At 43.4% G+C, this 24,000-nt stretch overlaps 1 protein-coding gene across 1 annotated transcript in view; it reads left to right on the top strand.

The window, feature by feature from the left end:
- nup160 (nucleoporin 160) overlaps nucleotides 1-24,000 on the top strand; it is a 32,397-nt gene that overhangs the window by 1,343 nt on the left and 7,054 nt on the right. The window contains exons 3-26 of the mRNA XM_063196717.1: nucleotides 649-859; nucleotides 4,341-4,566; nucleotides 4,833-4,908; nucleotides 5,249-5,363; nucleotides 5,771-6,007; nucleotides 6,515-6,612; nucleotides 8,922-9,006; nucleotides 9,287-9,355; nucleotides 10,366-10,449; nucleotides 10,660-10,830; nucleotides 11,347-11,446; nucleotides 12,133-12,298; nucleotides 12,569-12,702; nucleotides 13,697-13,857; nucleotides 16,520-16,656; nucleotides 19,436-19,506; nucleotides 19,808-19,967; nucleotides 20,545-20,614; nucleotides 20,821-20,919; nucleotides 21,341-21,466; nucleotides 21,956-22,051; nucleotides 22,294-22,388; nucleotides 22,713-22,809; nucleotides 23,047-23,152. Coding sequence (XP_063052787.1) covers nucleotides 649-859; nucleotides 4,341-4,566; nucleotides 4,833-4,908; nucleotides 5,249-5,363; nucleotides 5,771-6,007; nucleotides 6,515-6,612; nucleotides 8,922-9,006; nucleotides 9,287-9,355; nucleotides 10,366-10,449; nucleotides 10,660-10,830; nucleotides 11,347-11,446; nucleotides 12,133-12,298; nucleotides 12,569-12,702; nucleotides 13,697-13,857; nucleotides 16,520-16,656; nucleotides 19,436-19,506; nucleotides 19,808-19,967; nucleotides 20,545-20,614; nucleotides 20,821-20,919; nucleotides 21,341-21,466; nucleotides 21,956-22,051; nucleotides 22,294-22,388; nucleotides 22,713-22,809; nucleotides 23,047-23,152 — 2,990 coding nt within the window. The remainder of the gene's footprint in view (nucleotides 1-648; nucleotides 860-4,340; nucleotides 4,567-4,832; nucleotides 4,909-5,248; nucleotides 5,364-5,770; nucleotides 6,008-6,514; nucleotides 6,613-8,921; nucleotides 9,007-9,286; nucleotides 9,356-10,365; nucleotides 10,450-10,659; nucleotides 10,831-11,346; nucleotides 11,447-12,132; nucleotides 12,299-12,568; nucleotides 12,703-13,696; nucleotides 13,858-16,519; nucleotides 16,657-19,435; nucleotides 19,507-19,807; nucleotides 19,968-20,544; nucleotides 20,615-20,820; nucleotides 20,920-21,340; nucleotides 21,467-21,955; nucleotides 22,052-22,293; nucleotides 22,389-22,712; nucleotides 22,810-23,046; nucleotides 23,153-24,000) is intronic.

Below are 24,000 nucleotides of genomic sequence, written 5' to 3'. Positions count from 1 at the left end.
AAACAAGCGAATCACGAAAGCCTTTCTGTGTTGCGTCACGTCGAAAGAAGGCATTGTCCACAAAGGTTTATGTCAACCCATTTTTCTAAAAACATGTCGTAATTTTTTTCTGCTTGTTTTCAAAACAAGCAATGTCTGGTGGCCCGAAACCTAGCTTAGTTTAGCTATCAGCTGGTTGCTACTCTCGGATTCACACACAGCACAAAGCCTCATGCATACAGCATGCCCACTCTGGTTGCTCTGTGCCTGCAGCTCGCCTAGGGGTCGCTGTCGAAAGAGCACAGCCCTGAATGGAGCCTGCATGCCACCGTTGCCGCCCCTATAGTGCAGTACAACCCGGGGAAGTGGCGACTCTGTTTCCTATTACAATCTGTCCGAGAACAGGAGGACTGAGCCAATCAGAGACGCATTTCCACGAGAGCAGGAGGAGTGAGCCAATCAGAGACGCATTTCCACGAGAAACCCGAAACACCCTCTTGTTTCTCCACAAGCCACCTTACTAGCTTGCAAAAACGGCTTGAAACAAAGCAACCAGAACGTTTTTTAAAACGGGACCAACGCGTAACACATTCAATAGCAATGGGGAACACGGCAATATTAATGAAATGACGTTGAACGGCCATCTTTAACTCTTTGTTATCTGTTCAGGTCCACGTCTGGGGACACCGTCCAGCTAGTGGAGCAGTCACTGGACACCAACCTGCTGAACAATGCGGTGCGCATTAAAATCCCCCAGTGCCAAGTCCTACCGGACGGCGTGCACATTGAGGAGACCCTCAACAATGTCATCATCCTCATCGTCACCAACCAGTCAGTCCACAGGCTGGCCCTGCAACATCCTTCACGCATGTACCGCAGTGTGAGTATCTATATCCCTGAAGACACACTCGTTATGGTGATGATATCCATTTCCATATCTATCCATATTGTTCGAGCAGTGGAAATTGATTGTAGGTGGTGCCACTCTTTTGTTTGTTTTGGCATCATTATTGTTTCCAACCGATAACATTACATTGTTTTTTAAATGTCTCACAAGGCTATGAAGCATCTATTTGTTGTCTTGGATTTGGGGTTTGTTGCCTTAAAAAAATGTTACCACAGAGCTACACAGGGCGGATGGCATTCAAGCTCAGGGTGACAGGGTTTGTTTGCAATAGCAATAAAATAAAATCATTAGGGCAATCTTATTTCAAAAAGTGTTAATTGTTCAGGCTCATGATTTTCCTCAACTATCAGGCCTGACTATAGGGTCATTTCACGTGAAATCAGACACTTTGGGACCCGACCGACCCGGATTTCGATCATACTTGGTGTGCCTTTTCAGTAGCAAGGTAGCACCCCAGAACTGCATTGGTTTGAATCTGACACTAATATTAAGGGAGAAACAGACTAGGAAAGGTTCACATGTGAGGGTAGGACACTATACATTCAGCCTTGAATATATCAGTCAGTGTTAGTCACAAAAAGATGCCTGTGGTGTTGTTTGAAAGCTCTTTTCTGGCTCTACATATTACACAATCACCTTGGAATACAACTACTCTCAGAATATGAATTATGATAAATTGAAAAATTAAAAATTGAATATCTAAAAAACCTATATTTTAAAATGGCCAGTTCCTTGTCCAAACGTAGCCGGCAATGTCATGAGCAGCACCTAAAATGCTGGTGTTCGGTTTTTTATTCATTTCAGAGAGAATTTGACTCACAAATATGGCGTCATACAGACCACTTACTAATAATATGGTAATACCATAGTAGCATCACATGACAAAACAAAAACAAAACAAAAATGGTCAGTGTCCATGGTCCCAGGTTTCAGAAACTAAGGCAGATGTCCATTTATACACACCAAATGATGATATGTGAATGTTTGATTCCTTCTCTGTGTACCTGTGCCATCTTCCCTTTACCGTACTTTAAAGAGATAATCAATGGCTACACTCTCATTTTGTACTCTACCAGTGCATTTGAAGCAACATCTGTGTCTTTTGTAGATAATGTATAAGTACGTCCCGTTGCAGTTACAGGTTCCACTACCAGAAGCACATCCTGATGATCCATGACAAGTCTATCTGGTCTGAAGGGAAAAGTGAAGGATGGAGATGGCCCATGAGGATGCAGGAAGTTCAGTTTCACCTCTCCAGTGCTCGGCATACATTCCTCAGCACATGCTAGCCACCAGTTGCCATCATATACAGCTACAACATACCCTTTGATGCTTGAAAATGTAACACATTCCTTTACTGAGCTCACTCTTTCAACTCTGCCTTCTCTGAATGCTGAAAATGGCCTAACTTCCACTGTGTCCATTGACAATGGGCAGAAGCTGTGTCGTTTTTGAGTACCTGGAATAGTTCTTGCAGATTCAAACCTTTTCAACAGGTTCTCAGCTTCATGATGGTACATCTCTGTTGTGTCAAACTGGCAATGGATGTTCTTGACATTATCCTTGACTGACTCCCTTGAACCAGGAACGTTTTTAAAACTATAGTTTTGTAATTCAAGATGCTATTCAATCATTTCACTGGAACAACCAGTGCAGGCCACAATCCATCCATTTGTATGCTACTACCAAGATCAGTTGAAACTGGGAAAAAAACCTGTTTTGTTGTTATTTCAGACTGCAACATTCATGATACAATTGCTGTACATCTGTTTCAGAAGCTCCTAATTCTTTTTCCTCAGTGACACTTCATCAATGACAGAACGTCCAAAGAAGATCCTATATATTTTCTGATGGCTGTGCGGCACAATATAAGAACCTTAAAAACACAACAAATTTGTGCCACCACGAGGCAGATTTTCACATACCTGCAGAGTGGCACTTTTTTGCCACATCACATGGCAAAGGTCCATGTGATGGCGTTGGAGGGACAGTTAAATGGCTTGCTGCACGAGCAAGTCTGCAACGTCCTATTGACAATTAAATTGTAACGCCATACCAACTGTTTGAATTTGTCAAGGATAACGTCAAGAACATCCATTGCCAGTTTGACACAACAGAGATGTACCATCATGAAGCTGAGAACCTGTTGAAAAGGTTTGAATCTGCAAGAACTATTCCAGGTACTCAAAAACGACACAGCTTCTGCCCATTGTCAATGGACACAGTGGAAGTTAGGCCATTTTCAGCATTCAGAGAAGGCAGAGTTGAAAGAGTGAGCTCAGTAAAGGAATGTGTTACATTTTCAAGCATCAAAGGGTATGTTGTAGCTGTATATGATGGCAACTGGTGGCTAGCATGTGCTGAGGAATGTATGCCGAGCACTGGAGAGGTGAAACTGAACTTCCTGCATCCTCATGGGCCATCTCCATCCTTCACTTTTCCCTTCAGACCAGATAGACTTGTCATGGATCATCAGGATGTGCTTCTGGTAGTGGAACCTGTAACTGCAACGGGACGTACTTATACATTATCTACAAAAGACACAGCTGCTGCTTCAAATGCACTGGTAGAGTACAAAATGAGAGTGTAGCCATTGATTATCTCTTTAAAGTACGGTAAAGGGAAGATGGCACAGGTACACAGAGAAGGAATGTTCAAACATTCACATATCATCATTTGGTGTGTATAAATGGACATCTGCCTTAGTTTCTGAAACCTGGGACCATGGACACTGACCATTTTTGTTTTGTTTTTGTCTTGTCATGTGATGCTACTATGGTATTACCATATTATTAGTAAGTGGTCTGTATGATGCCATATTTGTGAGTCAAATTCTCTATGAAATGAATAACAAACCGAACACCAGCATTTGAGGTGTTGCTCATGACATTGCCGGCTACGTTTGGACAAGGAACTGGCCATTTTAAAATATAAGTTTTTTAGATATTCAATTTTTAATTTTTCAATTTATCATAATTCATATTCTGAGAGTAGTTGTATTCCAAGGTGATTGTGTAATATGTAGAGCCAGAAAAGAGCTTTCAAACAACACCACAGGCATCTTTTTGTGACTAACACTGACTGATATATTCAAGGCTGAATGTATAGTGTCCTACCCTCACATGTGAACCTTTCCTAGTCTGTTTCTCCCTTAATATTAGTGTCAGATTCAAACCAATGCAGTTCTGGGGTGCTACCTTGCTACTGAAAAGGCACACCAAGTATGATTGAAATCCGGGTCGGTCGGGTCCCAAAGTGTCTGATTTCACGTGAAATGACCCTATATTATCTGCCTCTCATCTGTCCGTCCACAGGAGCTGGTCACAGAGCTTCAGATTTATTATCCTACACATCAGAGAGCAGTTGCACCCTTCAGTTGATTGCCAATTGTGCCAGCACAAGAAAGCATGTGACCATGACAAATGAAAATCTTGTATCTTGTGTCCGTCCACAGGAGCTGGTCACAGAGCTGCAGATGCAGTCCATCTTCACAGACGTGGGCAAGCTGAACCTGCAGGACCCCTCTCACAGCTTCGTGCTGCCCAGCGTGCCCGGCCAGCCCCCCGTTAGCCCCACCACCTCCACCGCCTGGATCAGCCAGGAGGGAGAGGCTCACTTCGCCCTGGCCTCCGCCTCCGGGGGCATCCTGGTGGTCGCTCTGCCCCCACACGACTCCCTGGGTAAGGACGAGTTTGTGGGGCTTGTTGGCCCATGGGGCTTCAACAGTAACTGTTGTGTTGTGTGCTGTAATCATGTTAGGTTAGGCCACATTTGTTTTATTGGCATTTCATAGATTGGCATAGTGCAAGCAACAGTCACTTGTGTTAAAACTTGTGTAGGCTTGTGTAGTGTATGCACACACTACATGAAAATACACATGGTGTTAAATACTCATGTGCATTGTGTGAAAGTGGTCGTCATATTCTGTTTGTCTAAACTGTTCCAGGCACTGTGGGCATAGTGGAGCTGAAGCAGAGCTCAGTCATGCAGAGGCTGGCTGGCTGGATGCCCACTGCCATCAGGTCAGTTCTGTTTTAATATTACCTTGGCCAAGGAAGCTACGTGATCGTCTGATCTGTGTGTACATTCGTTAGTTTGTTTGTTCCTTCGCAGTGCATGTGTTTCTGTCCAACAGAGGGCGGAGGTGCGTGTGCTCTATTCAAACTTTGTGTGCTGTTTTAATTGTCTTGAATGTCTAAATTATAAAGTTTTGGGTAGGAAACATTGGTAAGTCGCAGGGAATGGTCAAAAACGTCCTTTTTTGTCCAGCATTCTGATAACCTCTACTGGGTGTGTTCAATGTTTCACTGTTCCACTGTTTCATGGATGGTCAATATAATATATCCTTATCTATTTCTTCAGAGGTGGCCAGAGCCCTTCAGACCAGGCCCTGAGTCTGGCTGTGAGGCAGTTTGACGATGACCCCTTCATCTTCGCACTCTGCCAAGATCACAAACTGCGCATGTGGTCCTACAAGGTCAGTCTGGGGAAGCCTTAGCTGACGCTTAAAAAAAAAGAAAAAAAATCCAAATCGACTTAGTTATTTAGATGCAGGGTATTGGTTACAGTCCCTGGAGCAATGTGGGGTTAGGTGCACAAGGGCACTTCAGCCATGGATGGAGGTGTAGGACCGGTAAGGGTGGGATTTGAACCTGCAGAACTTTGAGCTTCAGTCCACCTTCCTAACCACTATGTCATGGCTGCAGATATGGACTGGATTGTTGTCTTAAGAGATCAATATCCCACCCACAAATGCAATTACAAAGGTTAATGTTTACATATGAAATACCAGTGTAGACCTAGCAAAAAGGGGCTAAATGTGCAAAATGCCAGAAACCTCCTTCTAACACCCCAATGCACTGCACTCCCCTTGTGTCCCCACAGGAGCAGGTGTGCCTGATGGTGGCGGACATGCTGGAGTACCTGCCGGTGGGGCGTGGGGAGGTGAAGAGCATCCCGGGACAGGGCCACAAGCTGCGGCTCTCCTTCTCCTCAACCACGGGCCTCAGCCTGGGCGTCTACCTCGGCCTGCCCAAGAGGGGACAGTTCTGCGTCATGGAGCTGGTGGCCAACAACAACCGCTACAGCCTCGTCCACCTCTCCACCATCTTCACCACACAGGTAGGGGTGTGTGTGTACGTGAATGTTTACGTGTGTGTGTGTGTGTGTGTGTGTGTGTGTGTGTGTGTGTGTGTGTGTGTGTGTGTGTGTGTGTGTGTGTGTTTGCATAGTCCTGCAAAACATTTATGGACATTGTATGCATGGGACTGTCTTCATTCACCACCCAGTTGAATGTAGTATGTGTGCTTTTGCATATTTGTGTCCATCACACCTGTGGGTGGTAAATTGATAAGTGAAAATTGCTTGCTTATTGTGTGTTTGTATTTGTGTAATAATACGGTTATGATAATAGCATGTAATGAAAGGAAAATATAGATCCGCAACACTGTTCGATTTTCCCAGACAAAATTTAATGGCACAACGTTTCAGACTCTCAGTCCTTCATCACAGTGCACTGATCGAACAGTGCTGCAGAGCTACATTTCCCTTTCAGTGATACAGCACCTGTGCTACAGAGGTGCGCCTATTCTCTGACTGTTTTGTAACAATAGCAATTTCCTGTTTCAGGAAACCCTGGTGGACTTTGCCTTGACCTCTACTGATATCTGGGGTCTGTGGCTGGACGATGACAACCAAACAGTGGTGAAATACATCAACTTTGAGCAGTAAGTTCAAACAGCGCAGGGATCAGTGTTAATTTCGTCAACCACGACGATGACGAAAATATTTCGTCAACGCCCCTTTTTCCCTTGACGATGACGAGACGATGACGAACTAAAAATTGCCTCAAGCAAATCAAAATATGACGAAAATAAAAAAATATTTTCGTCAAGCAGACTAAGACGAGACGAAATTTACAAGCCATGGACGAATGGACATTAAAAATATATAATTATTCATAATTAATTTGTAATTTGTAATTGTAATATAGGCCTAAGTGTCTTGAACTTCATAGGTGATTGCGCGCTCATGCTTTGTTGCCTCACTTGTATCTGCTGGCAGCCAATGCATGTTGCGGCTCAGTCAGTAGTTCTGTAGCCTAGTAGTTCAGTGAGTCCATTTAAGTTGAGTTTAGGTCCTAAAACATTCCCAGAGAAAGAGAAAAAATAGCCGACGTTGAGGGAAGTGTTCATTTTGAAACATGTTCAACAACCCTCTTATCCATGACGAAGACATGTGTTTCTGCAGTAGGTAATGACAGTCGCGCCAATCCTCCTCTGATACTGTCATTCTAAACCTCCTCGAGCTTCCACTATTCTCCGTTTCACTTAGGCTGTCTTAGCCCGGCGTTCGTTGTCTGTTCTTTTTTAATAATGTTTGCTATATTTGTTGTTTAACCATATCAGTAGGCAGCAAGCAAATCATGAAGGTCGGATTTGTGAATGTATTTAAATCAGTCACCGCGGGAGCGCGCGCCAGCAGGGGGAAAGTTGGCCTGTCTAATGTAACAGAGGCACGGCTGTAGCCCAGTTTTGAAAAGAATCAATGGATGGGCGATCGCTAAGGAGTTTTAAACTGTTGAGATTTGAAACTTGTTCTCGTCGAGAGCAACGCTAAAAGACCCAAGGAAGTCGACAGCATTTCCGTGCGTCTTCAGCGTCTTCCTAAGTTCCAAAAACTCTTTCCAGGTCATGCTTATCGAGCCTCGACATCCCCGACAAACAAAACACAGCAGTAGTGTTTAAATATTTGTATGTGCGTGTCCTTTCTATCGTCCAGACTGCATACCCCTGCCTAACTATTTTTCCTAGGACTTTTGCAGGGCATACGAAGTGTGCTCGCGCAGTCTATTTAAGCCTATTCCACACATGCCGCACGAGTCATTATCGTTCTCTGCTCGCATTGTCAATTGAAAACAAAAACCGCTAACTTGCATAGTCTACCATCAGCAGTATTTTATCTGACTCGTGGTCATCGGGAAGCCACTATCAGGGAGACTTCTTGAACTTCATGCAGACTTGGGATGTCTGGTCTTCCCACTGCCGGCAATCTGCAGGCTTTAAGTCCCGCGGTCAGGTGAAGAAGAGCATGTAGCTTCCTCCGTGATCAAACTCAAAATGAAATATAATATGCAGCAGCTTCTAATGCGAGAGAGAGAGAGAGAGAGAGAGAGAGAGAGAGAGAGAGAGAGAGAGAGAGAGAGAGAGAGAGAGAGAGAGAGAGAGAGAGAGAGAGAGAGAGAGAGAGAGAGAGAGAGAGAGAGAGAGAGAGAGAGAGAGAGAGAGAGAGAGAGAGAGAAGCCTGCACCTGCAAGTGTGTGTGTGTGTGTGTGTGTGTGTGTGTGTGTGTGTGTGTGTGTGTGTGTGTGTGTGTGATGCTCTTTTGCTCTATGATGTTGAAATTACTGATTTGGTGGAAAATGACCAAGTAACAAGGTGAATATTTGCTGCAATAGGCAATATTAGTAATACTTTGTGAAATAACAATAGCCATTGTAGGTTATTTATTTTACACAATATTGACTAAAATGACTAAACATTGAAATGTTGACTAAAATTTGAAATGTTGACTAAAATGACTAAAATGACTAAAATTTGACTATGACTAAAATTGATTTTCGTCATTTTGACTAAGACTAAGACTAAATTGGGAAGGCAATGACTAAAATATGACTAAGACTAAAATTGATTTTCGTCATTGTGACTAAGACTAAGACTAAATCAAAAAAAGCTGACGAAATTAACACTGGCACGGATGCAGGGGCCAATCATGTGCAAATAACGCCCTCATATAATTTCTCATTGTTCAAGAGAGGTGGTCTGAGACACTCTGAAGTGAAGTTAAAAGGCCTTTATTCTCTTGTGGACATCAAGCCCTAGCTTCACTCCAGAGTGCCTCAGACCCCCTCTCTTGACCATATGAATTGCTTTCTTGGACACTGATGAGCACCTGAAGTTTTTTCATGTGATTACCACACAAATAGAACTCATTCCTCTCTCTCCTCATTTCTCATTGTTGTTTACTTGTCTCTTAGCAACTCGGCTGGCCTGTGGAATCAGGTGTTCATGCACCCTGCCCCAGAGGAGGAGGTCCACATCGGAATAGACCAGGACCCACGGGTATGACTTTATTTGCTATTTTCATGCAACTGAAATTTTAGTTTTGTAACTTGTGCTGTCACTTGGCCAGCACACCCTTGTAAAAGAGATGGATAATTTTAATGAAGGGGTCTATTTTCCTGGTAGAATAAAGGTTAACGTAAAGCTTGCAACTGCATTGTGACCTTTCAGGCAGGATTGAAGAGAGATTTGAACAATGAGATGATTACATCTCGATCTGTGTCCTGGGGTTTTAAAATGTGTGTCACGGTTAAGATCTTTTTTTCCCTCCCCCCAACAGGAGGCCTACCTTGATGTCCTCTTCTCCCCCCTCCAGTTCACCGCCATGGCCATCATCAAAGCCTTACAGGTAGCCTCACTCATGGCATGCCGTCATCAACATGATCAGATCTGTAAATGCATGTTGCACACTGCACCTACAGAAGAAATGCAACCTAATTGGACACGGTCAATTGGACATTGTCTTTTCTGAAATTATTAAGTGGCAGGAGAGGGACATCCATCCTTAAGGTCAGATTAGACTTCAGCAACTGCGCGCGTCAAAAGTCGCGTGGGAGTGGCCACGAACCAACTTTGTATTCATGCATCTGCGAGATCTGCGAGGTCCGAGGTCTCGTCGCGAGCCACATTTGAAATTGCGCAATTACCTTCACTACATTGCAAGCACTGCGGTCATTATTAAGCAATGTTGCTTTCTAGCCCGGTTAGCTAAGTATTTTCACACAAACTGCAAAGGCAATGTACTGGTATCATTATTTGACATACCCAGTCCGTTTTCACGAGCAGAAAATGCAAGCATGTAAACAGTTGATTCTACCGTTGTGTGTTTACATTCGGTGGAGGAAGCTACGGTAGTAAAACCGCAGGCATTTTGCCAGGAGTGTTCAACTGATGCATTGTTTGTTAGCCTACTTAGTTTGTAGCTTGATGTATTTACACACAAGGCATTAATATAGTTTTTAACAGAATACAGCTCTGCTCTCGCAAACTACCGGCATTGCGCTGCCACAAGAACAAGGAAGTAGCGAGACGACCAATCATAGCGCCTTTTTGTCTGCGTCCTCCGCGTCCGTCCGACGGATAGTTAGGATTTTTTCGAGGCGCTCAACGACGGGCGCAGAGCCTCTGCGCGGTGGGCGTGGACTCCCACAGACACAGGACGGACGGACGGACGCAGAGGCTATGCGTCCGAAGCATAAATCTAGCTTTACAGTTATCTTGGCTGTTTTATGTATTGCTGTTTGTTTGTTTGTTTGTTTATTTATTTATATTCTTTTTACATTTTGGATCTCCAGTATCTGCTAAAAGACAAATCTGGAGAGTCTCCAGACGTTTTGATAATCATATTTGTGCTTTCAGATTTACAAGAGAGGTACTGAGAGGTTCATCGACCTGCCCTGGGAATCCCTGAAGAGGGAGGTGACTCTCGCTGTGGAGAATGAGGTGAGTCTAATCAATGTCTATCTGATCCATCACCATTTTTTGAAGGTCTCTCTGTCTCTTTGTCTCTCGTTTTCTCTCTCCCCACACCATCTCCAACCCTTTCGCTTTCATATCGATTTCATATCTGCCTGGTTGGGTCATCTAGGAATGCACTGTATGACTATCATTGTATGATTTGTCCTCGTCTTACATGTCTCTCTCCCCCTGCAGCTCCAGAACAGTGTTGTGGAGTACGAGTTCTCCCAGGAGGAGTACCGCCAGCTGCAGGTGGAGTTCTGGTCCAAGTTCTACGCCTGCTGCCTGCAGTACCAGGAGGCCCTGTCCACACCACTAGCCCTGCTCATCAACCAGGCCACCGCCATGGCCTGCGTACTCAAGAAGGTACCTGGTAGTCCTGTGTGTGTGTGCCTTTGTCAATGTCTTATTTATATGTATGTCACTGCTTACAGCTAGCTGTTTGTGTGATTATTGCCAACGTCTTATTTATATGTTAGTCTAACTGCACATTGGAGGCTGGTCAAATGCAATTTCAATATTCTATTTTGGTGTGTTTAGTATACTTTGACTTTGACTTGACTTACTGCCATGTCCAAACTCACATGCCCAGTTGCAGGGCTCTAAATTAACATCTGCCAACTGGCCATATGCTGGTGAAAATTCAGTTTAGCTAGTTGGAAAAGAGAACTTACTTGCCACCTTGACTGGTAGTGTGTGTATTTGTGACTGCTAGTGACATAAAAACATTTCGGCTGGTGATAAAAAAATAATAATTTGGATCCCTGCCCAGATGTGCATTTTTGTCCTTATGCATGTGTATTTGGGTCTTTGCATGGGTGCTTTGTGCGATGTTTTTGTGATTGGGGAGAGGTGACTAACCCTCTTGTTGTTTTTCCCCAGGGATATGTGTCCTACCTGTTGCCCTGCTTCGCTGTGGATCACCTGTACCTGTCTGCTGATGAGTACCTTTTCTCTGAAGAGGAGACACCTGTGGCTGAAGGTTGGTGTCGGATGGACTTAGGGCTGTGCAATACATGGGTTCATAAATTTTTGTTTTCTTCTGGCTGCTCGACACTAGCTGCCCACAACTCAACCTCTGATTGTTGGAAACCGCTGTCGGTAAAAAAAACTAGCTCACGTGGTTGGCTGCCAGTGTCTTGCCCCTCCTCACAACATTTTGCTTATAAACACGGTGAACCCATGCATATATCAAATTTCATAATATTTAATTACTTTAGTACTTTAATACTGCCTAAAGGTAGGTTACGCTAAGCGCATTACATTTCCCTCCACTTGAGTTATTGCTAGCACTGAGCAGACTTGCTACCCAACACTCATGCAGAACACCTCTGTGTGTTTCTCTATAGCCCTCCACTCTCAGTGCTGAAAGGAGGGAATATTGTGAATTGTTTACCACAATTATTTATTTGTCTATATCGTCTAAATAAATCGTGATGTCTGTATTGACTGAAATAATCGTGTTGTAATAATGTTGATTTTTCACGTTTCGATTTCATAATCGAAAGCAGCCCTAGACAGACTCCTCGACTGTTATTCACACGGCAAGCTAAAAAAAACCCCACAAACATAAACAAAATACATTTCTTATGGCACAGTTTTAATACCTTTCTCTCTGTCTCTCTCTCTCTCTCTCTCTCTCTCTCTCTCTCTCCATCCATCCTCCAGACCCAGAGGTGGGTCGTGACGTGCTGCAGCTGGTCCAGTGTCTGCGTCTGGTGAGCGAGTGTGTGCAGGGTGACATGGCCTACGACATGGAGAAGGCCCTCGACCACCTGCAGTCCCCAGAGAGGGCAGCCGAGCAGGTGCTCGAGAGCATGCTGGCCAACGACAGGTCTGGACACACACACACACACACACACACACACACACACACACACACACACACACACACCATACTTTTTATAATAACAATTTGAATATATGGTCTGTTCTTACAAAGAAGTCACATTGATGTCTGCTGGTGGTGGAAGACTTTGTGTTGTATCGCCATGTTTTTTTTTTTATATAATTATAATTTTATAATTAATTACAACAGTTGTACCAGAAGAGGTTACTCTAGTAATTAATTTTTAACATGTGTACTGTTGCCTTGTGTCTGCAGTGAGAACGTGATTGAGGAGATCCAGAATAAGCTGCAGGACATCCGCAACCCCCCGGGGGCCATGTCAGTCCTGCTGAGGGAGATGGACCTGGAGACGGACGCCGACGCCGCAGAGGGAGCCGCGCTCACCGCAGGTCAGAACAGAATCTCGTTCAGACTAGGGATGGGACTCAATACTCAAATATTTGATATATGTTTGAATGTAGAATAGTGCTCTTGAATTTAAAAATTTAAAATGTCCAGAAAGAAGTCCACACTCATAACAATTCTGTATGCGCCTCCAGGGTCTCCGCGGATCCTTAAAAAGTCTCAAGTCTTACTTTTAATGTTTGGTTATTGAGGTCTTATGAAGCCTTATATTTTGCCATTTTTGGAAGTGTGGTATTATATTTACGTGGGGGGTCTTATATTTCATCTGGGTAGCTTGAGTGTAAGAAAAAAAGTGTCTTTTTGTCACGCTATAAACATTATTTAACCGCCATAGGCCCTACGTCCCTTATAAACATGCCGAAAAGTAGATAATACTGATCTGTGTCTGTGGCGCAGCGCAGCCCGCTGGTATCACACAGCGGGGGGCAGCCACAGACCTGAGGATGCAGCGTTTAGCCTACTTTAGCCATGTTCTAGTTGAAGCAGACAAAAAAGCGGTTAGAGGAACAGGCAAAATATGAACGTGAATCAAGATGAGTACATGCAAGTTCAGTGTAATGTGGCTTGAGGACGACAAATACAACTGTTGGGTAGGCTATCCAAAGCAACGGCGGAATATGAAGCTTGTTGTAAACTGTGGAGGATGCATAGTCATTTTAGTCGTTGGGGTATTTATTAAGTTGTCTATTGTAAGCCTGCCCCTTTTAAATGTTAGCCGTGCCCTCACGTTTAGGTAAAAGCGTTTGCTAAATGTAAAGGGTTCATTTCATAAAGTCTATACATGACATGTTGATGCCTCTGTCAAATGCAAATGATTTCGTTAACATGACATCATGAATGTTGGTAAATGTTGTTGTGTGCTCTCCTCTGCCCCCTGCAGGGCCTTCCCTGAGCCTGCGTATCAGCCTGTAATATAATATATTAAACAGTGTAACAATGTTGGTAAATGTTGTCTGTGCTCTCCTCTGCCCCCTGCAGGGCGTTCGCTGAGCCTGCGTATCAGCCTGTCGCAGCTGTATGGCAGCAGTGTGGCGGTGAGTGTGGTGTGCCAGGCCGTATGCCACATGGCCCTCACCAGAGCCATGCTGTGCAGAGACCTGCTCATCCTGCAGCAGCTATACCTGAGACTTGGAGACAACGTAAGCAACACATTACACACACACACACACACACACACACACACACACACACACAGCGCTCCTATAGCAGCTATACCTGAGACAACGTAAGCAGCACGCAAGAACTGATTGTAAATTAGTGCACATTAATAGTGCACATTAAGCACTCGCGTTACACACTCACCCACACATTACACACTCACGCACATACACTCACAGGCATGGAACATGCACTCAACACGCTAGCACATCACGCGCACTCTGTGACGCAGGCATACACACTCACGTGCATATATACAGGCACTCAAGGCTACACACACACACACACACACACACACACACACACACACACACACACACACACACACACACACACACACACACACACACACACACACACACACACACACACACACACACACACACATTTTGCAGCAACTTCAGCTGAAGGACTGGAGGCCAAGTGAGTTCCCCTGTTATAGCTGATGTTGCCGTATTTCAATATGTGTGCAGGCACACACACACTACCAGAGGTTGCGCTAGACTTTTTCACAGTCCGTCATTTTGACGGACAGGGTCGAAAAAAATCCGTCATCGCCTATTTTTTTAATTCTCCATCTCCTTTCTCAATGTGGGGGGTCGCGACCCCGCACCGGGAACAACACATGCGCAATTGCGGCCAATTGAGAGTAAACCGCTGTGAATACACCCCCTTTCACTCGACAGTCATTCTCCAACTTTGAGGATGGAGTCAATTTTGCTTTCCTTTCTCTCTCTGCCCCCCTCATTGCACTGTTTAAAAAGCTGCAGATATCTCTCATGCATGACGCGCGTCTGATTCTGTGTTCAGCGCTATGGTCACCACAAGCACTTTTTTAAAAGACGCGTGCAGTGCAACGGCTGTCCGTCACTCGTTTGGCTCTGATTAATGCACCGATTGTAATACAAAGGCGCAGTGTTAAATAATATTCGCGTTGGGCTTCACATGCACGACGGAAAGGAAAGTCGTCTTGAAGCAGTAATGTTTTAGCCCAGGCAGTCGGCAAAGGCACTGAAGCCTACAAAAGGAAGACGACCAGATTTCGCAAAACCTTGTTGAAAAATATCAGCGACGGTAAAGGGAGCCTCGCTATATAGCCCCATCTGCTTATAAGTTAGCTCTGGGATGCGCGGTAAAGATGTCTGAATAAAAAATATATCGCCTATAATGGGTGAACCAGCTATCGAAATGAGAGAAGGTTAGCCGTTTCTGGCAACGTTTGCCAAGTTGTAAGTTGCGTTGCCTGGTAATATTTAGGCTCTTGAATATCCGTCGTTTTTATTAGTTAATGTCCTGAAGCCGTTTTAGACCTGCGTTGCCTTTGAGTGAAGGTTCTGGCTAGCAAATGCTATTCGTATATTTGTTTATGTTTCAAGCGAGGAGTTATGAAACAATGCTTCTATGAAGGGCGATAGAGGGACAACTTCGTCATTGGCAGAAAATCAGATAGTCGGTAAATGTAGTAGGCCTAGGTCTACACATAGTTCTGAATCTTAAAGTCGAAGTCACACGTGTAGGCTGGTGGCAACGTCTTAGTTATTTTAATTCATTATTTTGAGCAAGCGCAGAGGCGCGCGCTCTGCTGCAGCCAGCCGCACAGCCCAGCTGCGGCGCATGGTAGGCCTATGACAAGCAGGGAGAGAGGGAGAAAGGCAAACGGTAATAGCATGACATTATCTGCGCTGATAACTATACCTAATTGAAATGCATATTTGCTCTACTCGATAGAGGAGTAAGTCTACTTAAACTTGTGATTTATTTATCATCACCCTGAATATTGATCCGTCAAAATGACGGACAGACTTCAGAATTTTCCGTCATCCTTCAAAAAAATCCGTCAATGACGGACATTTGTCGGTTAACGCGACCTCTGACACACACACACACACACACACACACACACACACACACACACACACACACACACACACACACACACACACACACACACACACACACACACACACACACACACGGCAACACAAACTGACACTCAAATATTCAGAATTGAAATATTAATGAAAAGCCTCATCTGACCTTCATACGAAACACGCACTGCATTGCATGCTCATCATGTCATCTCCCAAAACACATGCCACGGTGACAGTAAGCTATTCACATGCAGCATCACTAGGCATATCTGCATATTTCAGTGGAGCCCGAAACTGCTATTTCCCACTAATTGCCTGCAAGGCCCATCAGAATCAGTCTCTCAATCTATGAACTCAGTAATGAGATGGCTTTCAAAGTGCCTTGAGGTGTGCGTGAGTGTGCGTGCGTGCGTACGTGCGTGCGTACGTGCGTGCGTACGTGCGTGCATGCTCAGTCATGAGTTGGCTTTTAAAGTGCTGTGTGTGTGTGTGTGCGTGTGTGTGTGTGTGTGTGTGTGTGTGTGTGTGTGTGTGTGTGTGTGTGTGTGTGTGTGTGTGTGTGTGTGTGTGTGTGTGCGTGTGTGTGTGTGATCAGTAATGAGTTGGCTTTTAAAGTGCTGTATGTTTTGTGTATGTGTGATCAGTAATTAGTTGGCTGTTAAAGTGCTTGTGGTTAAACGTGCGTGTGTATATTTACGTGTGTTATATGAGTGTGTCCGTGTTTGTGTGTGATTAAGTAATGACTTGTGTTATATGGGTGTTTGTACTACAGGTGTTCTTGGGTGGCGGTGGTCAGCTGTTGCAGCTTCAGCAGGACCTGATCCCGCGCTGCTCCCACCTGCTCTGCTGCTACTACCTGCTCAAGAAGATCAGCCAGAGCCTCTCCACACCTGTGGCCCTCGACACACTGTGAGCGTTTCATCACATTATATATCCAATTATTAATATCCAAAGCGACTAGAGCACAGCAGTATACAAGATCAGCCAGTGCCTCTCCACACCAGTGGCTCTCGACACATTGTGAGACATATCACTTTTCTCATCACATTATATGTCCTATAAAATTATTACTATCCAAATGTACAGCAATATATAGGTATTACAGAAGCAGAACAAAGCCTCTCCGCCCCCCTGCCCCTCGACATACTGTGAGACACGTCATTTTGTCCTCAAAGAGGCCGTACATGGCAAAATACAGATTGAAAGGGAATAGAGTACAGCAGTATACAAGTATTACAGAAGCAAAACACCCCCTCTACCCCCGTGCCCCTCGTGAGTTCCTGTCAGCATACCTGTCATGCCTGTCTCATCAAGCTGACGTGCAGCACCATCAGATTGATAACCTGCTCCAGACTTGACAACCTGCTCCGGCAGTTGCCTGGGGGACTGGCAGCATATGATATGATGATATGACAACAACCTGCTGCAGAATTCACCTTCAGGCATATTCGTAAATCACACAGTGGTGGATAGTTTGGATATAAATGAGACAGGTTTTTAGTTTGCATTGAGTAGCTATAGCATGGCTTTTGGACACATGCATAAGCAGAGTTTCTTTGTGACTTGTTGCATGTTAATTTTTTGTCTAAAAACAAAAAAATGCGCCATTGACAAAGTGTTTATTTTTTTGATGTCACATGTGGTAGAATATGATGTATTAAATTTAGGGCTGTCATTTTAACGCGTTAATTCGATTAATTAATTACAAGGCGCATTAACGCGTTGTAAAAATTAATGGCATTAATTATTTATGGGTAGACATACGTTCTAAGCGCATGGCGTGGCAACTGAATTCACTCACTCATGCTGTGATAAATACAAGCCGTCCGTCAACTTCTAAAGCTAAAATACTATAAATACAACAAATACGGACACTTTTCTGTCTTTTTTCATGAACAAAAGCATATGTTTGTATTTAATTATTTTTAGATATGCCAGTTGACACTGCATTGCTGCGAACAGCTGTTCAGTTAAAAAATAGCTGTGGACCAACGACGTTTTCCTTCAATTAACACAAGCAATCAGACAATCTCTACAGCTTAAATACAACTAATAACATGTCAGACAAAATGTGGTGTTTTCCCCATTATCGATTTGTCTATATTTGATAATTTTTAGAAAGCATTTTATCAAAAGATGTAAGCTACCAGTCTGCGCTCGGCAGCTGGTTCATCTGATATGAATACAGGCGCATTTCAAGACAGTTTATCATTTGATTTGGCCATGGCAGTTGTATAATAGTTGGACTTGTGGTAGGCCTACTTAAATCTTTCATACAACTATAGCCCAGCATACGAATGCATTGACTGTTCAGGCTTTGAAACACACGACGCAAATATTTGTGTTCATGATGTGTGACCGCGGTAGCCAAGCTACTACATAGAGCCGACCGCAATTTCAGCAGAGGTTTCTGCTCATCGGCAGAACAACACATGTATATTCACTACAACATCAAACCACTTGATAGATAATCGCTACCTTTTCCACGCTGCACATAAGAATCAAAATATTACAGGCTCCGAAATTACCCCATGACACAAGCTACAGTGCAAGTGTCAACAGCGCAGAGTAGCATAGGGATTTCAATTTGACAGCACAAAGTCATCGCAAGTGCTGGAAGATGATCTTCTCAAGAAGTTGGGTTGTGATTACAGCGATTTGAGTGATACATGCCACGTTCAGAATAAAATAATACCACTGTGCCACAGATGTCAAGTTGACAACTTTGATCGCTAACTTCCACTGACACCTCAGACTCTGACGTTTTCTAGCTTCAACTACAGAGATAGGATGTCTTATCTTTCGTGCAGATAGTTTGGAGAAGTTTACATCAGTCAGTCTTTCTTGTCCTGTCTTATATCCATAGAATATTTTGGTGTAGAATCAATGTTTAGTCCAAGCAAGGGTTATTGGCTAGCTCAGTGCAGTTATCATTCCTGGCTAATCCAGCTCCCCAAAATGTAAACAAAACGTGAATGAATGCACGTCATCTGTTTCATCAGGGGGTGTTCCCATTTCCTTGAACTCTGACCTTTTCTGATAGATAGATAGATAGATAGATAGATAGATAGATAGATAGATAGATAGATAGATAGATAAGATACTGTAGACTCATTTTTTGTGTTTGCTAATGTAGCCTATTTATTCACTAACTCTGTTTACCAGGCCTATTTTAACATATTAGTACATCATAGGACTTATAGGCCTATTGTAATTATTATTATTATTAGGCCTATTATTATTATTATTATTATTATTATTATTGTTTCAAGTCATGAAAAGAACATACGAGTAAGTGCGATTAATTAGATTAATTAATTACAAATTCTGTAATTAATTAGATTATTTTTTTTAATCTAGTGACAGCCCTAATTAAATTAGAATGTAGCGTTTCTGTGCCTGTGTTAAATTCACATGTTAAATTTAATATTGTATAAATATCAAATGGAGTTTAGCGTGTTTGTGCCTGTGTTAAATGCATGTGTTTATTTGATATTTATATTATATTAAGTTATGTATTAGCGTGTCTGTGTCTGGGTTAAATGCATGTATTTATATGATCTTAAATAAGAGATTAGTCTGTCTGTCTCTGGTAAATTCACATGTTTATTTGATATTTATATGATATTAAATTAGAGTTTAGCGTGGCTGTGTTTGTGTTAAATGCATGTGTTTATTTCCTCCACAGTGATGCCAATCTTCAGCACCTCTCTGTTCTGGAGCTGACTGACTCTCCTGCCATGGCGCCCAACAGATCAGGTAGGTTAATGCATGCCAACCCCACTTCACTTCCCCAACACTTTCACTTTTTCAGTCTCTGATGAATCTCTAATACCCATCACCAGGGCTCTAAATTTTTCCATCACCAGCCAAAATGGCTAGTAGATTTTAATCTTTTTAGCCCAACACACACTCACTTATGGGTCAAAATGGCAAGTAAGCTTTATTTTCCTACCAGCTAAACTGAATTTTCACGCGTTGATGTAGATCCCTGCAGTGCCTGTCACTTTTTGAAATGTGTGTCAAACTATCCCTCTCTCCTTCTGTGTCCGTGTGTCAGTCCTGAATCCTCAGACGGTGGTGGAGCTGTTCTACCAGAACGTGGCCCGCAAGGCCATCATGGGCCAGATCTACTCTCAGCAGACGGGCCAGTCCAGCCAGGTGCCCCTGCACTGGCCCCAGATGGCCTCCAGCGTCGTCACCAACCTCTCACAGCTCCTGTATCCTTTATATTAGCCACTCACTTTAACCAACAGAAAAAACACACACATCCATCTCAAAAAGTTGTGGGTGCAGGACTAGCAAAGTTATATGAAAACTGAAAGTAAAGTCTGTACACCAAGCTCCAGTTTCTCTTAATTTAATGTAGTAACGTTTCGGGCAGCATGCTTTTGGGGCGCAACTTCTGGTTGCCTTCCTAGGCTATAGAGGCTTTGTTTATATCGGAGCATTATTGTTACATGCTTTTGATTGTGAAGCATTTGTAGATGGTCATGTCAATTTATGACAGTACATTGTGACAGAAATAAAAACTTCCATAAAACAACTTTTTTGTCCAGTGGGGCAAAGGGGCAAGTGTGTTAGCACCACTTCGTACCTATCTGTGCACACCTATGCACTCAACAGCAATGCAGAGCACAAACGCAACTTTTTTGATGCAGCTAGTTGCGTTACACTGAGCAGATCCAGACATAATCCGAGTATACAGTAGTTGGATGTTGCATTGTATTGTCTGTGCAACATGAATGTATGTACTTGTGTGTTTCAAGCTGTTGTAACCTTACATCACCCCTGTAGATGGCCAAGCAACCCCGGCTTCATGTTCCCAGAGTGCCTGATGGGGAACTGCCAGTACACACAACTCCAGGTGGGACTGCTCTCTACTCCCTTACATATCACCACATGACATGCAACACGGAAGTTTTAATGGCTGATCATTTAATTTTATACATTTGCCTCTTGTTTTTTCTGAATAGATACTTGATATGTTGCATGCCAAGATTGAGGTGTATGTACCTTAGGTATAACCCTGTCTGTCTGTCTGTCTGTCTGTCTGTCTGTCTTTCTTGACAGGAGTATGTGCGTCTGATTGGCCCGTGGTGTCAGGTGAACGTGGGCTCGTGTCGCTTCATCCTGGGCCAGAGCTACCTGGCTACAGGGGAGGGGCAGAAGGTAGGGGGCTTCACCTGATGATTTATATCATTATCAAGATGGAAACGTGCCTATCGTGCGTTCTCCTCTACCGTTTCTATCATGATGATAAATTAATTTTATCCATTATTTGAACTACTATAAAATGTAATATATATTGTAAAGTGATCCATATCGTGATGTATGTTTTTTTTTTCATATCGCTCACCACTAGTAAGGGGGCTGCAGATGGAGCACCTGACAAGACTTCCTTGTGTTGTAAAACACATCTATTACACATCTCAGGGTGACGTGTAATACTGTAGGAAGAGTGAAATGATGATGCTAGCACCAGTTAGTTTCTCATGTAATGCTGTTTCAGGCTGCCTCGGTACACTTCCTTATGTGTGTGACAGTGTCTCCTCTCCTCTCCTCTCCTCTCCTCTCCTCTCTCGGCGTCCAGGCGCTTCAGTGTTTCCAGGAGGCCGCCACTGAGGTGGAGAAAGAGGACTTCCTGATGCGGCTAGCCAGCAGCACAGAGGAGGAGGAGGCAGCCGCCAGCGCCCCACGCCTGCAGTACTACAACAAGGTCAGCACACATACACACACAACAGTAATAATGATGATATAATAATAACTAGCGCCCCATGCCTGCAGTACTACAACAAGGTCAGCAGACATGTTGTTATTATTTCTTTATCATTTACCAGACGTGTTTTGACCCCTAATCCATTATCACTGTATCTTGAGTGCAGATTATTCTCCTCTTCAAGTATGTAGTGGTTTTTTTTCATGCACCACCCAAAGTTATTTATTTCACAAGAAGTTGAGCATGCCCACTGCTACACTTGAAAACTTGTCTTTGATGCGCACTAAGAAACAAAGGATAATGAAGTCTAATTACTACATCGTGTGCCAAAATGCTCTTTTGCCCTCTCTCCAATGCTTAGGGAGTTTCATGCAAAGAACTGAAGGAGAGAGAAGTCCAGTAAAATAAAGTGAAAAAGCTAAAATAGTATGTATTAATTGTTAAAAAAATGTAATCTCCCCTCCCTCCCCCTGCTGCATGTGTTATCAGGTTCTGAGATTACTGGAGGATGTTGGATTACCTGAGCTGGTTATCCAGTTGGCAACGCTTGCGATATCAGAAGCCGTCAACGACCCCAGAAGTCAGGTACAGTAGGCTCATCCACTTTTACAGGACAACAAATAATATCTGGGCCTGGCGCACCGTCTCCATGTGTCCCTTTTTTCTAGATTTCTATTCATATGTGGTGTACCTTGAAGGTAATTCCAAGAAGTTGATTCAGTGTTAAACCAGGCATCTCTGCTCCATTAGCAGGTTTACCACTTTCTGTGGGTTGACTAAGCCTGGTTTATCACTTAAACCACGTTCTTCCTCTGTCTGTTCTGCAGGCGGCTCTCTGGACTCGTATCTTCAAGCACCACCTGGACTTGGGCCATAACAGCCAGGCCTACGAGGCCCTCGTCCAGAACCCAGACAAGAGCAGGTATGCTGATGTGACGGCCCGTGGAAGATGAGCAAACAGTAGCATATTTGATTGGATGTGTTGATAGTTCCTTTGGTAAAGTGGCTATTGTGTTATAGTTTTATTACAAATAATGTTGAATAATAAATTATCAATATAATGAAGAATTCAGAAAAAAAATCATTCAGTTTCTAAAGTACTTTTAATATGTTAATTTTGTAATTTATGTAATATTTTGACTGATGGAAGTTGTGTGCTTTTTTTAACTACTAAAATCACTAGGGGTACCAATACTGTTGGAAGTGGCTGTTGACCTCTGTGATGTTTTTTGTTTTTGTGTTGCAGGCAGCTGGACTGTCTCCGGCAGCTGGTGGTGGTCCTGTGCGAGAGGTCGCAGCTCCAAGATCTCGTCCAGTTTTCCTACGTCAACCTACATGATGAGGTCAGTTCCTGCCTCTCCACAAAAAATACATCGAACACGGCAGTACTCCAGCTAGCTCTGAGGGTGCATTTCTCAACAGCAATTTTGCTAACTAAGTTGCAGTACTAAATGGTTAGCAAATATGCTTTTGAGAAATGGGATCTTTGATACCTTGGATACTCACAGTGCTAATGTTTGTAAAGGGGAAACCTATGTATATGCTTACTCCTGCTATTTCCTGGTCTTACTGTACTGTAGGTGGTGAACATCATTGAGTCGAGGGCCAGAGCTGTGGATCTCATGACTCACAACTACTATGAGCTGCTGTATGCTTTCCACATCAACCGCCACAACTACAGGAAAGGTGAGTCAGTGTGGGGTGGTGACGTCTCGTCAGTCGTCATGGGGTCTATACTAAGAACAAAGAAACTGGATCTAACCAAGAAGCGTCATTTTGTTTCTTTTCCGGTATCCACTTTATGTCGGGTGAACGCCCCTTTAGGAGACCTTCGGTTAGGAGACCTTCGGAGTCCTGAGGTTGAGAATAAATCAAGTCCCCTTAGCGCTGTAGATGGCGGTAGCGCACGTCTTGCGAAATCACCTCAAAAAGAGAAGAAGAAGTAGGGGACAACCACAGACATCATATATGAAGACTAGATGCGTCGTCCGCGTTCCCGTCATGCAAGCCGAACGTCCGCGCATGGCGGCCATGATAGAGCAGCCTGCTGGCTCAACCAGTTGCAATGAGTTTTTGGTGTTGTATACTCTTCAGATGGCCATAATTCCCTCAAATTTATTTCGATTTCGAAAGGGTTGGTTTTTTGCACAATATAAAAAATTCCAAACGAGAGTATATGTTGATACTGCATAGTGATGCATATCCACATTATTATTATATTATATTACATTATATTATAATGTTCATAGGTCTAAAATCATGTATAATATAATTCAGTAGGCTTATTCAGGTAATTAAATAGACCCCATAAACAAATGCACAAAGTAATCTTTTATATTTTCAGTAAAATAACAGATAAACGTTCACTTTAGTCTACATTCTGCTTTGGTTTCGACAGCTCCACCTTGTGTTCAAAATGAGTCATGACGCTAAAGCCATCCAGATAGAATTAACTTGTTGCGCTGTAGGCTACATCTCTCTTCCAGTACGTCATCTCTGTCGTCTATAATTTGATGCAATGAATATATCCATGC

The sequence above is a fragment of the Engraulis encrasicolus genome, chromosome 4 (genome assembly GCF_034702125.1).
Source record: "Engraulis encrasicolus isolate BLACKSEA-1 chromosome 4, IST_EnEncr_1.0, whole genome shotgun sequence".
NCBI classification, from domain to species: domain Eukaryota; kingdom Metazoa; phylum Chordata; class Actinopteri; order Clupeiformes; family Engraulidae; genus Engraulis; species Engraulis encrasicolus.
Note: the sequence above shows the minus strand (reverse complement) of the source record. Positions and strands in the feature narration are given on the sequence as shown.